General features: G+C 44.9%; 1 protein-coding gene across 1 annotated transcript; it reads left to right on the top strand.

Annotated features, from left to right (window-relative positions):
- Positions 1-9974: 9974 nt before the first annotated feature.
- On the top strand, positions 9975-13674 carry ARL14EPL (ADP ribosylation factor like GTPase 14 effector protein like). Its single transcript, XM_053932109.1, has 4 exons — positions 9975-10033; positions 11385-11504; positions 12885-13024; positions 13375-13674. Exons 2-4 carry the CDS (start codon positions 11394-11396, stop codon positions 13595-13597), a joined length of 474 nt encoding a protein of 157 aa, XP_053788084.1. The 5' UTR covers positions 9975-10033; positions 11385-11393; the 3' UTR covers positions 13598-13674.
- Positions 13675-15432: the final 1758 nt, after the last annotated feature.

The following is a 15432-nucleotide window of genomic DNA, read 5'->3' as shown; positions in this document are numbered from 1 at the left end:
GTCCGGCAATCAATATGCAGCACACGCTAGGCCTCCTGGGAATCAGGAAGTCGCCTCAGGGAGCAGCGGCTAAGTTACTCGACGCCATGAAGGGCACAAAGAGGGTTTAACTTACTAGGAAAAGGGGTTCCAAAACTAGGGGAATACAATTGGAGCATGGACCGGGGATAAGGGCAAATGCATCAGGTAGGGAGAATACAAACAGGGGTAGAATCAGTGAATACATTCAAGCGAACTTTCAAACTGTGGAATAAACAGACAAAAGGTTAAACATACAAACCAATGGTTAAACCTTAGATTTATTCATAACATCGGGGGTCTAGATTTTGTAGCTCTCGGAGTTCCATGGGGGACCCTTCTGTCTCGGACGTGGACGACGGGGAATTTGAGTTCCTGCGGTATGCAGGCGCTTCCCCTTCCACCCGGGACAGTGAGCCGGAAGATGGCTCTGCCTCCGGGGTGGATCGGGCTCCCAGCCAGTTGGCCCCGAGCGGCAAGTCGGCGGACGGAGCCCCGCAGGCTTCTGGGGGCTCGGTGGAGCCGGCTCGGCCGCCCCGCCTCGCCCCGTCCCGCGGAGGTGGCGGGCTGGGAGAAGAACCGCCCTCTGTTTGTGCCTTCCCGGCGGTCGGGGGCGGCGGAGGGCCCTTGGATCAGCCTCCGCCTCTGATTGAGTCTGATTCGGTGACAACACTTTGTCCAAATTGCGGTGTTTCCACCACATACCCACTGTGGGCGGCGGGAGCGGGTTCCCCCACTCCGAATTCGAGCTCGTCTCCTGGGGGAGCGGCGTCTTCCACTTCTGAGCCTGCGCAGCCTGCTGGGCATGCGCAGGCGGTGGGAGCCGCCGGAGGCGGGGCGTTGGTCGGTGTTCCGTCAGGCCCCGCCCCAGCAGGCGGGCAGCCCCGCCCCGCTCCGCCCGGCGGGGGCGGTGCCCGCTGCGGCCGCGCGGCTCCGACGCTCCCTGGGGCCGTGCCGGACTCCCTTGTGTCGCCCCGCGGTGACGTGTCTCCGCGCGCCGCGGCTCTCTCTGCGCCCCACCCCTCCTCTGCGGCGGGGGCGGGGGTGCCGGGTTTGCGGTCCGCGCCGTGTCCGTCGCGGTGACCTCTGCCAGGGCTGCGGCGGACGGCACTGTCGGGCTGCCGGCTAGTTCGGCCCCGCCTTCCCCGCCTTCCGCAGGTGTCGGGGCTGCGGCACGGCGGGGCCTTGCGGTGTTTACCTTGAGCGCGACTGCTGATGCGGCCGGCGGGAGACCGGTGGGTTCCCGTGGCTGCGGACCCTCCCCGTCGGCTTTGTGGACCCTCCCCGCCTGCCAGGTGACCGTGCGTCCGAGGGACCATGGGCGGTTTTGGCAGGAGGTCCGAGATAAGGCCGAGGAGGTATGCGCATCTGCCTCCTCGCAGCATCTGCAGGATCGCAGAGGAGGCTCCTCTGGCTCTGCTGATGCTGCGGGGGCCGTGGTGTCAAGTGATGTTGCACTGCTCCGCAGTCCAGCGGCTGCCGCTGTCCCTATGGAGCCCACGGGACAGTACACGGCAGGGGCGGCAACCTTGCCAGGGGGTCCCCAGGCTTTCCCTGTGCTCAGAGGTGTTACTCACAACACGCATCAGCCTTTATCGTTTAAGATAGCGAAGGAAGTCCCTGATACAGTTGCCTGGCATGGTGTCGGCTCTGCTGAAGTCATGCAGACACTAGTAATGCTTGTCGCTGAGCTGCTGACACCTTCTGACATCCATTATTTGGCACATGCTCTTTTTGATCCTGTGCAGTTTGACGTTTTTGAGACCAAGTGGGCTTGGTTGGCGGCCAGCACAGTGCAGCAGAATGCTACGCTGGGGCCGCAGGATCCCAGGCGTGTGGTTAGCACTGACATGTTGATGGGCACAGGCAATTACACTGATCCTCAAGGACAAGCCAGATACGATCCCCTCATGCTTGACCAGTGCCAGACACTAGGCATGGCAGCAATGTTTCAGACCCTGGAAATGGCTGCTCCCCTGGAGCCATTTGTGACCATTGTCCAGGGGGTTGATGAGGCTTTCATGAAATTTGCAGGGAGGCTGACTGCCTCTGTGGAGAGGCAATCGGCAGATCCTGAGACAAGGAGAGTTGTGATTGTGAACCTTGCAAGGAGCAACAGAAACACAGACTGTAAGAGAGTCATAAAGGCTCTTCCTGGTGAGCCTACTGTCTCACAGATGGCAGAGGCTTGTGCAAACCTCAGCCCCTCGGTTCAAAAGATGGCTGCCTGGGCTACTGTTGTGCAGCCGGTCTGGGCAGTGCTGCAGGGCTGGCAGCAGCAGCAGTGGAATGCTCGGGCCAGCACCAAACGGGAAGAAAGTGCAGAAGGGCAAACTTCCCATGTTCTTGTATGGCCGGTGTGGAAGGCCAAACCATATGACAAATGTCTGCAAGGCAACTGTTCATGTTAATGGTCAGGCACTACCAGGCCCGGGAAATGGGAAGCAGAGCGCAAAGGGTAGGCGTGCTCAGACACAAGTTCCTCTCCAGACCCCAGAGCCCATGGAGGTTTGCTCAGCCAACTTGCAGCCAGTACCTGAGGCTCAACAGGTGTGGCTGTCTGCACAGCAGCAACAGTTGCTTTAGAATCTTGTAAAATGCACAAGGTTTCCCTGGATGCCTTTGGTCCCTTGGGTGTGGGCATGAGTGCTCTCCTTATGGGGAGGTCTAGTGCCACCCTTCAGGGCATCATTGTGCACCTGGGCCTCATTGATGCAGACTTCACAGGGAAGTTGTGTGCAATGGTCTCCACACCCACCCCCCCATCACGATCCCGAAGGGGATGCAACTTACTCAACTTGTGCCTTTTAAGTCTTCTGTTCGCAGGACAGCTGACCGGTCACATGGGGCTGGTGGCTTTGGATCCACTGGGCCACCTCAAGTTCACTGGACCACTGTCCTGACCAAAGACCATCCCAAGATGCTGTGTACCCTGTCCATCCCTGGTGCGATGCCATCGGAGATCCACCTTCACGGGCTTCTCAACAGCGGCGCTGACGTCACAGTTCTCTTCCTTGCTGCCTGGCCTCTGGATTGGCCCCTGAATCCAGTGGAGATGCCTGTCATGGGACTGGGGGGAACGGCGTGATGTTATGTGAGCCAGTGCTCCGTGCTGGTCACGAACCCAGAGGGACAGACGGCCTGTGTTAGGCCTCATGTTATTTCTACTCCTGCTAACCTCTGGGGGAGGCATGTTCTCTCTGCGTGGGGTGTGTGCATCAGGACAGGTTTTTGATGGGGGCCACTGTGACAGAGGGCACAGAGTGTTCTACGCCTCCTATACGGTGGCTGGTGGACACACCTGTTTGGGTGAACCAGTGGCCCCTCCCTAAAGATAAATTGATCACCCTTCAAAATCTGGTGCAGGAGCAGTTGGACCAGGGTCATCTGGAGCCTTCTACCAGTCCCTGGAACACTCCTGTCTTCTGCATCAAGAAAAAATCTGGGAAATGGAGGTTGTTACAAGACCTCCGAAAAGTCAATGCCATGATGGAAAGCATGGGAACATTGTAGGTGGGCATGCCACCACCTACCATGCTTCCTGCAGACTGGCCGATCTTCATTGTGGATCTGAAGGATTGTTTCTTAAGAATTCCTTTGCATCCCAATGACAGACCAAAATTTGCCTTCTCGGTGCAAGCAATTGACAATGCTGAGCCCGCACAGCGATATCAATGGACAGTTTTGCCCCAGGGGATGCGAAATTCTCCTGCCATATGCCAATGGTATGTGGCCCGTGCCTTGTCTGGAGTTCACAAGCAGTTTCCTGATGCACGTCTGTATCATTATATGGATGACATTTTGGTGGCTGCGTCCACCCAGGATGAGCTGCTGAGGATTCAGGCTCGGTTGCTTGATGCTTTGCATTCTCATGGGCTGCAGGTGGCTCCAGAAAAGGTTCAACAACAACCTCCTTGGAGGTATTTGGGGGTCAGAATTCTGGAATGGACGATCCGACACCAGGAGGTGCAATTTGTGCATTTGGTGAAGACATGATGTCCAGAAATTGATGGGTGTCATCACTTGGTTACATCCATACCTGGGTCTAACCGACACACAACTGTCTCCTGTGTATGATTTGTTGAAAGGAGACTCCGATCTAAAATCACCTCGCACATTGACCCCTGAGGCACGTCAGGTGCTGGAGGAGGTTCAGCGGGCTGTCTCTGCCTGCCAAGTTTATCGCATTGATCTCTCTGTTGATGTCACTGTGTTCGTTACCACTCCAGATTCGCATCCCACAGGTATCATTGGCCAATGGAGTGACAAATGGTCCAATCCCTTGCACATCTTGGAATAGGTTTTCCTGCCCCATCAGCTGCAGAAGACGGCAACAGCATTGGCTGAGTTGATTGCTCACTTCGTAATCAAATGTTGGGAATGGTGTTTGCAATTGATGGGTGCGGATCCCGCAAAGATCATACCCCTGGTATCCCGGGAAGATTTTGACTGGAGCTTTGCACACAGTGTATCCCTGCAAAGTGCTCTGGAAAACTTTTCAGGGCAGATCACTTATCTGCCCAGCCACAAGCTGGGCACCACTGCAGGTGGTGAAATCCACACAGATTTCTTTGCAGCCCAAAAATAGTCAGCAACCTGTGCAAGGACCCACCGTCTTCACTGATGGTTCGGGGAAAACAGGAAAGGCCATTGTTACTTGGAAGGATGGATCTGAGTGGCAGGTTCTGGAAGGTCGTCAGGATGGGTCAGCCCAATTGTTTGAATTGAGGGCTGCTGTCATGGCATGGCATTTGAGAGATTTTCCCAGGAACCTTTCAATTTGGTCACGGATTCTACCTATGTGGCCGACATTGCACAGCGATTGGGTCATTCGGTCTTGAAGGAGGTCAGTAATCCTGCCTTGTTTCATTTACTGAAGACCTTGTGGTGTGCCATTCAGGTCCGGGTTCATTAATTTTACGTTTTGCATGTGAGGAGTCATACCATTTTGCCAGGCTTTATAGTGGAAGGTAACGTGAGGACTGACAAGCTGGTTAACCCAGCGTGGGTAGCACCTCACTCAGCCTGATACACTCGTGCAGGCCAAGGCATCACATGGGTTTTTCTATCAGAACACACATACCTGGCAGAAGCAGTTTCAGCTGACACCAACTGAGGCTCGTGACATTGTTGAGTCCTGTGATGACTGCCATGCGCTTGCTTTGCCTTTACTGGCAGGGGTAAACTCCAGAGGTCTTAGGGCCTTGGAGCTTTGGCAGACCGTTGTCACCCAGATTGCTGAGTTTGGCCGGCTCAAGTATGTGCATGTCACTGTGGACACGCTCTCTGCAATGTGGGCTTCTGCTCACACTGGAGAGAAGGCCTGTGATGTCCTTGCCCACTGGAGGTAGGCCTTTGCCATTCTGGTCATACCTTCTGCTGTGAAGACCGACAGTGGTCCTGCTTACGCATCACAGAAGGTGCAGCAGTTCCTGCAGTTGTGGGGTGTGTCACACAAGTTTGGTATCCCTCATTCTCTGACTGGTCAAGCCATTGTAGAACACACTCATGGTGCTCTGAAGCAGGTTCTTCAAAAACAAAAATGGGGAATGCAGGGTGAAACCCCGCACAGTCGGTTGGAAAAAGAATTGTACACCATCAATCGTCTTACGGTGCCGCAGAACTCAAATAACCCTGTCATTTTGAATCATCATTTCTCGTTGCAGGCTACGGACGAGGCACATCAGCCTCGAGTGAAGGTTCGAGTGTGCAATTTAGTCACCAAACAGTGGGAAGGTCCCTATGACCTTATCGCTTCGGGGCGCGGGTATGCTTGTGTGTCCACAGATACTGGGGCACGCTGGGTACCTTCGAAGTGTGTTCACCCTGACCTGCAACCGCAGAGAGAGAATCTGGCCGACGGGCAAAATGGAAACCGTGACCAACCTGAAAGGCATCAAGTGGGTGAATCGTTGAGTGATGACTCGGATGCAGATGACACGAGTGATCACTCTGATGATTCCTCCATGAATGGACACTGAACCTTGTTCATTTTTTCTTTTCCTTTTTTTTAAACTGAGAAGGGTGAGATGTCGCCCTGATTTTTTAAGATTTTCCAAAGCCTTCTGAGTTTACATTCTTGTAGCAAATTTCTCACACATTTTCTGTAAATAACTTATTGTTTTTGCATTCCTTCATAGAGGAGGAGAAATTTGATGGACTGGTAGTTCGTCAGAGAGGTGGCACTTTCACCCTCCAATCCATTGTCACCTTTGGAAAACTATAAATGCTGGAGTCAGAAAATAAACTTGCTTTTTTACCTTTACAATAGCAACGGCTGGCGTCATGCTTTCTTGTGTCCTATAGTGACAGTATAGTGATGTAGATTTTGAGAATTGAAAACAGGAGGAGCTTTATGGAAAATATTGATGAATATGTATTAGCATACAGTATATAAGTTTAGCTGGGATTTTGCTTTTGTACGTGAGGCAGGGTGAAAATGCCCTTCCTTGTACCCCGATCGGTTTTGCTTATGCCTTATTAGAACCTTAATCAGACTTAATTAATCACTGCCAAACTTACTTTGTACATGCTTACTTGATTGTATTAATTATATATAAAATTGCTGCTCAATTTAAATTGCTGCTAAATTTTAATTTTTTGGTTTATTAAATTAGACATATAGGACTTCATTCATAACAACAGGTTGTAGGTTTTTTGGTTTTGGCTTGTTGTTATGTAAGTACCTGGGATACTGTGATTTTTTTTTTTCCCTGGAGTAATTTCTGGTGTACTTTTCACAACAAAACCCCCAAAAACCACTCTGTGAAGCAAAATGAATACATGTGTAGCAGCATTTGCATCACCTACGTAAGGTCTGCTGCTTGAATGATGTATCAGCTTTTGGGTTTAAAAATGTTTGGAGGGAAAGAAAAATATGTTAAATAAAAAATGTATTTGCCTCCATCAGAGAATGGGCGGATACAGCTGATTAAGATAAAAAGACATGTTGGGCTATCTGTCTAAGCCACAAAAGGAGAATTTATAAACTTGACAATTTCAGATGCTTAGGAATAGCTGTGTTATAGAGAAGAATATTGAAAGCTATTGGTGATTACAGCATGCTGAAAATTAGCATCTGAAGGTATCAGGAGAAGGCTGAGTTGTCAGCAGTACTGCAGCAAATAAACTTGAAAGGGAGCAAGCTGAAACATGAGGTTGCACTTCACTTCAGGAATTGGGGAGCATATTTATTTTTGACTTCTGGAAACAGTGAATAGAATCAAGAACATTTTATCTAAAATGGTAAAATATTTCTTTACTACATCCACATCCTAAAAATGTATCACTTTTAAATATTTTTGAAATAAAACCCACAATATTTTATTACAGGGTATTTTTATTTACTTACCTTTAAGAAAAAAAAAACCTCTAAGAAATACATTTGCTCTGTTGTTCACAGATGCAAGTGAGAAATTAGAACTATCATCCCAGTTTATCCAATTTCTTTATTCCCACTCTTTGTACTCAGTACTATGTAAAAGCCATAATTAATGAGACAGAAAGTGTAAGGTCCTTTAAGACAGTTACCTGGCACTGTCTTCAGCCTGCTTCTCTGGGGAGCACTATTTTGATTATTTGTCTTCTGTTTCAGTCTCTCTGGGACTGATGTCATACTTCCACTATCAGAGGACTTGTGCAGCAGTAAGTCCAGGCTGTGCCATTCCCCTCCTCTCTCTGGTAAGTGCAGTTTAAGATTATGGAGACCCTCCTTGCTCTCTTGCTGTCTGCTCTGAACTGAACATACACCCTTCAGAACCACAGGTTTTCAGAAGGTATGTAAGTACCTGGCAGTACCTCTTCTGCCTATTGTGTGACAATCAAAAGTTGCACATGATTTTATAATTAACTGTTTAACTTCAGCTACAGGAGCCCTCACTTCCAGATGCAGCAGAATGTGTCTGGGTTTGGGAGGGAGAATTTATGAGGATTTGTGTTATTTTACTTGGAGAGGGATGTATTTGCTCCTCCAGACCCCTGTTAAAGAATGGGCTCATTGCGTTTGTCAGGGTTCTGGTAAACCAGCTGAGTTACAAGAGATGATATCTATTTCTTCATCTGGTCTGTGTTTCCTACCTGGCTTCAAGGCTGTCCTCTGAACACACATGCATATTCATGGCTGTGAGAGAAGGCACAGATTAGATGCCAAGTGGTCTTTCCACAGCTTTACAGTTCAGTCCATAGTTGATTTGAGAAAGATTAATTTGTTCCCATTCTTAATTTGGCTGGCATCAGATGTCCTATAGAAATTCCAAGATGTGTACTTGAATGTGCCACAAAATTAACTGCTGGTTCCTGAGCTCACAGACATCTCTGCAGAGCTAGGCTGTGAGGAATATGGGACTATTGCAATAGGTCTGTCTAATCCCTGTGTGCACTTAAAAGCATTGTGGGATTTAAAAGCATAGGGGCAGAATCTCATCTTGCCCTGGCGAAGGTGATGAACATGCTCACATATCTCAGCCAGAGCATCTCTAATGGCACAAACAAATACAACTTGAAAACAATACAACTTGAATTCACTCTGGCAATCCCTGCAGAGACACTCGCTTTAGGCTGCTGAGATCAAACAGCCTGAAGTATCTGGAATGTTAGTCACCACATTTCACACCTGCTGAAATATTTCGCTGTGTAATTTGCTGGGATCATAAACAGAAATATTAAATTCTTGAAAAAACAGATATAGGAAAATATTTATTTTATGTGAATCATAAACAAATGTAATTCCTTCCAAATCCTAACAACTTCTGAAATCGTTCTCTGAGCAGAAACATCTATGTTATGGATAAGACTCTAAATATAACACAGCCTCTGATTTTCTTCCTCCCTTACTCTGCTTTTAGCCTGGTCAACTGTTTCAAGGCTCTGTGCTGAAATTGCCAGTTCTTAGCCATACACTGTAGCTACAATGGGATGTTCAGCTGTGGGTGATCACCTCCAGAAAAGTACTTGATGTATTCAAAAAGCATGGGAGAGCACAGGTTTTGGTGGAGGAAGAGTGCAATTGGTGGTTATCCTCAGAGTTGAAATTCTTATGGAAGAGAAAATGCAGTGTTCAATCCATTGTCCCCAAATTATCGCTACAGTCAAACTAAAAATAGTAGAAGAAAAAAAATCCATTTCAGGACCAAGAATACTTTCCTTTGTATAACTAGGTTCTGCAGACTTCATAGTGGGTGTCAGTGTCTCCCTCATTTCCATCTCTCCTCAGAACACACTGTGGAGGATAATCAGTCCTGCTCACTTTGTTATTCCTTTTTTGTTATCTCTCCTGGAGATTAAAATTCAACATTATCTATTTAAAGTGTATATATGTGGAGACAGAAGTCTGCTACATTCACTGCGTAGGATATTTTTGCTGAGGTGCAAGGGCATTTGAAACACGTCTGTGGAACAAGATGCTAGTTCTTTTCTGTTAGTATTTAAAATGAGGTCTCCGATTTTGTGTGTTTGGTTCTAGATAACTCTTAGGACTTAGTTGTCAAAGCAGTCAAATTCTTACACTGCCACAGGACACATGGAAACTCTCCATGCTTACTTACACTGGTAGATGCTGATGGCTTTTCTGCTCCTGAACCTGGCATACTGTGAAAAAACAGGCATGGATGACAGTCATGCATACTCATAAAGAGCTTTAACAATGCTGGATGTATGGTTGGACTCAAGAGGAAAAGTAGGAAGCAAATCCTTAGGACTCCAACTTGAGTGCAAATGAAGAGCAATACTTGCCTTCTTTAGAGTGCTGCCCTTCATACTTTTTTCAGTTGTGGACCCCTAACAAATTTCCAGTAGGAAAGCAGGCTCTCCCATCCAGTAAATATTAATTGCCTGGTAATAGAATTCCTTTTCTGATCCTAAAATGATACTCAAGTCCCAGAACTAAAACAGTTGCTGTCAAACCTCCCATTATGAACAGTGTCACATCTGTCATTCTTCAGGTTACTGAAGGGAACAGGAAACCCCGTCTGAAACTGGCTGAAGGCTGTTTCACCTCTCTAAAAGACATCCCCTCCAGGTAATACAAAGTCACTCAATTGTGGTTCCTATTCTCACTTTGACTGTCGCCCTGCAGGAAGTGGCTGCAAGAGAGGAAACCTAAGGCTTGGACTCCTGCTTATTTTAGAGAGGTGATGGTCCTTCGGCAGTGGTGAAATGAAGTTCTTCTCTGGGATAGGGCTGGGGCAACAGTCCTGAAATACAGGGAAAAGTGATAGAGGCCACTATGCTAGCTTTCAAAAGTGATGAGAGAGACTGGGCAGCATGTGGGGAAGGGTTGGAGGAACTCCAGAAATCTTAAATTATTTCTGGTTGTGTTTGGGGTTAAAGTCTGAGGCAGTGATACTGTATATATTGCATACAATTTTTAAAGTAAGTATCTACACAAGGTTCACGTTTGTACTTCTCCTAACTTCTTAGTTAATTTTTAGAACTCCAAAGATTTCAAACAATGTTTATCCTCTGGGCGCCTGGGTGTCTCACCAGACTGATAGTCTGGTGCTTACAAACTTAGAGATGAGATTTTCAAAGTGGCAGGAAGAATTTGAATGCCTAGTTTGGTTACTTCAAGACCTACTGGTATTAAAAGACTTATCCTAAGTGTTTAAAGCCAGATACTCATACTATGTTAAATTCCATTATAATGGTAACAGCAGCACTAAGCTTATTGATTTGTATTTTTCTTTTCATAATCAAGACGTAAGAGGTAGGTGATATCCATGCTGAACCTGTATTGATGGCAGAGAGGTGGTGGATGGCATTTGTAGGATAGACTCACAGAACCCACAGACCTCCCTGGGTACTTTGTTAGCAGAGTGAGTGATGCCCTTTTTCATATTAAACCTAAAACGTCCACATTCTATTTTATTTAAAAAAATCTTTCGCAAAGGAGTGAAATTCAAAAGCCAAGCAGCTTAGTTTATTCCGTTGGTTAGAATCTCCGGGAAGAGCACCGTGGATCCATGACAGGGAATGTCGCGACAGGCGCAGGGCGCGCCGCCGCGCACGGCTGGGGCAGCAGCGCCACCTGCGGGCTGACGCGGGGACTGCGTGCGCGCCGCACCTCGGAGCCACGCGTGGCGACTGCGCTGCCGAGCTCTGAGTCATTTTAACACCTGCGGTTTTCCGACATCTGCTTAGCGAATTATGGAGTGGATTTGGTGATACAGCTTTTGTACATGCTCGTGATATTGTTGTAATACAGTTTTAAAATCGAGCTTGTTACTGAACCTCATTTTGTTCTGCATTTGCTACTGATTAAGAATTCATAAAAGCCTTGTGTGGATATCACCTGCTCACCTCAAAACTTTAAATTAAAAGTCTGTTTATACTGTTGTATATGTTTAACAAATATGTGCGTATTTCACAAGGGTGGTCAAATGAGTGATCTCGTGGAAGAAAACTGCGAGAAAAGCTATTCTTCCCAGGAAACATCTGCAGAAAAAAATGTGTCTCCTGATGAGGACTGCTCAATAAGACATAAAAAATTGGTATGTCTTCTCCAGTACTATTTTATTATCAAGATACTTAAAATTGCCTTCAATTTCTTCAGTTATTACAAAAATAAAAAGCTGGAGTCAAGAGGGAAATGTCAGTAACAACAATGGTGAAATGGATCAGGTTTGTAGTGCAGTGATTTAGAGGGCAAAGAGCAATACTAAGTAAGTAGGGAAACATAAGAGTAGTCTTAGAGGAAGGACTATCACCTTATTATTCTTTTGCAACTTAAAATTGCATTATTTATGATCATGAATGCTGATGATGCTGAAAATCTACCCCAGAGTCCAAAGCAGACATGTCTGAATAAGGTACATGAGATTGCCCTGTATGTTTTCAGAAGGGTGCAGCTGAAGATTCACAGCATCAACCACCTTGGAAAAAAGTGCACTCAAGTGCATGGACATTCCTGAATCAGCAGATTGGGCTGAGCCACCAGAGCTTTCCCCTGAGAAACAGTGAAAGTGCTCAATTTTTTGTGGAAAATCACAATGAATTCTGATAGGAATGACACCCTCCAGGGAAGCCAAGAGTTGGCAAGGCAGCTCCATTTACATAATAGGAGAAAAATATAATTTTGTATGTATTTTTGTGTCTTTACATAATGAATGACAAGTGTACGGTCAAAGCTTACAGACATTGTCCAAAGGGAAATTGTTTGACATGATGCTTATATTTGCAGTGACTTTAGAAGTATCTGTCAACATACGTGTACTAAGTGGAATGGTAATACACAGAGATAATATTTTAGCTTCCAAAAGTATTCAGCAGTTTTAGCTAATTGTAAACGTGAATTCCATAAAATTGGCAGAAAAATGCATCCTCCTATTTCTCAGAAAACTGTGCTTCATTAAGCTTCTTTGTTTTTGTCTCTGTGTTAGGTTTTTTTTCCTCATACTTCTTGCTTGTTCAAATGTTTCCTTACTGTATTAGTTGCTCCTTCAGACATTTTTCTTGCCCTCAGATTGTTTGACATAGATAGTTTCTCGGCATCTGAGGGAACAGTGAAAATAAGAGTGAATCCATTTGAGATACTTGTAATCATAGTACTTGTTTTTACATTTTAGATTAAGATGAAAAACAAAACACATAATTCTGCCTCTCATATAACAACTTGCAAACTCCATGCTGCTGTACCAGAGTCATGTGTTCAAAGTCATGATTGTCCCATCTCCAGTCAGGATGCACAGTTGGTAAAAGGAATATTTGATTAATAGTTAGACAAACAAACATTTTAAATAATCAATATGATCTTATAAGTCATCAGGAATATTAATTTTAATGTCACTCAAAACCCAGTGAGGACACTTGGCTGCTAATAAATACATTTTTTCAATTGTACTAATTAAAAACTTTCTGTTGTTTTTTTATAGCAAAAACTTGAGAAACAATTAAAATGCTTAGCCTTTCAAAATCCAGGACCTCAGGTAGCTGACTTCAATCCTGAAACTAGACAGCAGAAAAAAAAAGCATGCATGTCACAGATGAAACAAAATTTTTTTTATGAGTCCAAGTAAGACCTCTAATTTATTACCTGATTTACTTAAAAAAATGCTAGTAGGCTGTTCACTGAATCTGAATTAAATTAATAAAGGCATTGTTTTTTTGCAGAGTGATTTCTTGAAAGCCATATTGGGAAAACAAGATTTTTCTGTGTGACTTTTAGGGAATTTTGATATAGTATGGCATGCGTTTATTTTCAGTACCAATGGATGTTGCAATTAGGATATAATGATGGTATTTGTTTTTGCTGTGAGTTTGTTAAAGACTAAATACTTGTACAGATGTTTTCCACATGTGTTTGGTTTAGTGTCTGAATGCGTTGAAGCACTGTCTGAGAATAATTTTTGTTCTCTTTCACAGATTTACAAAGAAGTATGACAAATATGGCAGGCTGCTTTTCAATGACATAGATTTATGTGATTGCCTGGAAATGGACTGTCTGGGTTGCTTCTATCCTTGCCCCAAATGCAACTCAAACAAATGTGGACCAGAATGTCGCTGCAATAGAAAATGGGTTTATGATATGATTGAGACTGAAGCTGGGGATGTGATCAGTGAGCTACCATTTTTTGTCCCTGACTGATAATGTTCTGTTAGTTTTTGTGCCTGAACATTATTCTTTTTTCTTCATGTTTTATTAAAGTAAATCACCACCTGGCAGAGGTGCTTGTGCTTTTTTATTGCTGCCTACCTAGTAAACTTTACCATTCCCCATCAAGCAAAAGTCTGTATTTCATTCTTCCTCATTCTTGTGAGCTTTGCTGAGGCACCTAGTCAATCCTTTCTAAATCTTAACTTTCTAAAATTGAAGGTGTCTGAACTGTTATGGGAAGATAATTTTCTTACCCTCAGAAGCTGAACTGCGTTAGTTGTAATGAGTGTTTTTTGCCAATTTCTCTGCTGGTTCATTTACTCATATGTGTGACATAACTCTTTCTTATGTGTCAGCTTGTCCAAGAGCCTTCTCATCCTGATGCATTCATTCCTTGTATAGGTGAGGCAGGAGGCATTTGAGATAACACTGTTCTTTGAAACCAGGTCACTACTTTCCATGTTTGTCTGTATATTAAGCAAAGGAGAGTGGAAACAACTCTCTCTCAGCAATTCTTTCTTGTTGCCCAGGTTGAAAAATTGAAACTGAAACAGAAACTTTAAGGAATTTAGAGATTTTAGAGAAGCTAAGACTTTAGTTAGAGATAAGTCTTACTACAGTTAATTAAAATAAATGAGTAGGCCTTGATGAAGTTAAGAGTTAGTAGTTAACTAATAATTGATTGCTTGTCAACACAATGTTTAGTTAGATGGGTTTGTAATGAAGAATATAGAAACTGACAAATAGCTTTTAGGAACATAAGACAATTATGGGCCTCCTCTGTTCTGAAACCAATTGAAGACAGGGAATGGGAGTTCTACCAAGAGTTCATTTGTCATATTTGCATTGAAAATGTAGAAAGGTCAGAATGAGGAAGACTTCATTTACTTTCTCATTTTGGGGCCGCTCCCCATGAAAGGGACCACCGACCCATTTCAAGGAACAAGCTACGCATGCTTAATAGCTTTTGGAATGATTAGCATACGAAGCGAGGAATGGGAATGGGATGTACTAAATTATGAATATGTATTTGTATTTTGGGTATTCAATTCTTGTGTGGATAAAAGGACTCTGTAATCATTTGAAAGGTGTGATGTGTATTTGGGAGCTATCCCGCACGCTGCCTGGCGTCTCAATAAACATACACTTTCTAACTTTAAACTGTTAGAGAGTTTTTGTCCGTCACAGTTGGGTATCAGTACTAGATCAATATCCATATTTCTTTAATAAATCAAAACCAACATGTACAGTCAGCATTATTTTTTTACAGCATGTGGCACATTAAGCATCCACCAGTTATTAATTATACGGCTAAATAGAGTGGATATTTTTCCATCTGGACAGAAAAATCTCTTTAGTTCCAGAAGTTTCCTCTTCATGTAAGACATGACAGATTTTAAATACAATAACCTACACCCAGTCTCCTTATGAGGTAGATATTCTTATGAGGTAGGTATGAGGAGTGAGGTCTCTCTAGATCTTGAAGGCAAGAAGGTTGCAGATGGTTGCAGGCGATTTCCAGGAGCTTGCTGCTAGTGGGGAAATCATTCCTTGGGCGTAGTACTCATTTGTTTTTGAAGAGACTCTCCTAGCTTTGAATGTGACACTACTTTTCTCCCTTACCACCGGCCATTCTCTGTGACAAAGACCATCTGCTCCAAGACAAAGGTATCTTCCGATAAAAGAAACTTGGGAACAGATCCCAAGAATGTCTTAACACCAAAACCTCCTTCTGACTTGCTGCCTTGGAAAGATTTTTTTGTTCCTCTCAGCTAACAACACTTTAAGCTTGTATCATTGCAGGCAGCATGGGCAGCAAGCTGGAG

This window comes from Vidua chalybeata, chromosome Z, assembly GCF_026979565.1.
Source record: "Vidua chalybeata isolate OUT-0048 chromosome Z, bVidCha1 merged haplotype, whole genome shotgun sequence".
NCBI classification, from domain to species: Eukaryota; Metazoa; Chordata; class Aves; order Passeriformes; family Viduidae; genus Vidua; species Vidua chalybeata.
This window is presented reverse-complemented; position numbering and strand designations above follow the sequence as displayed.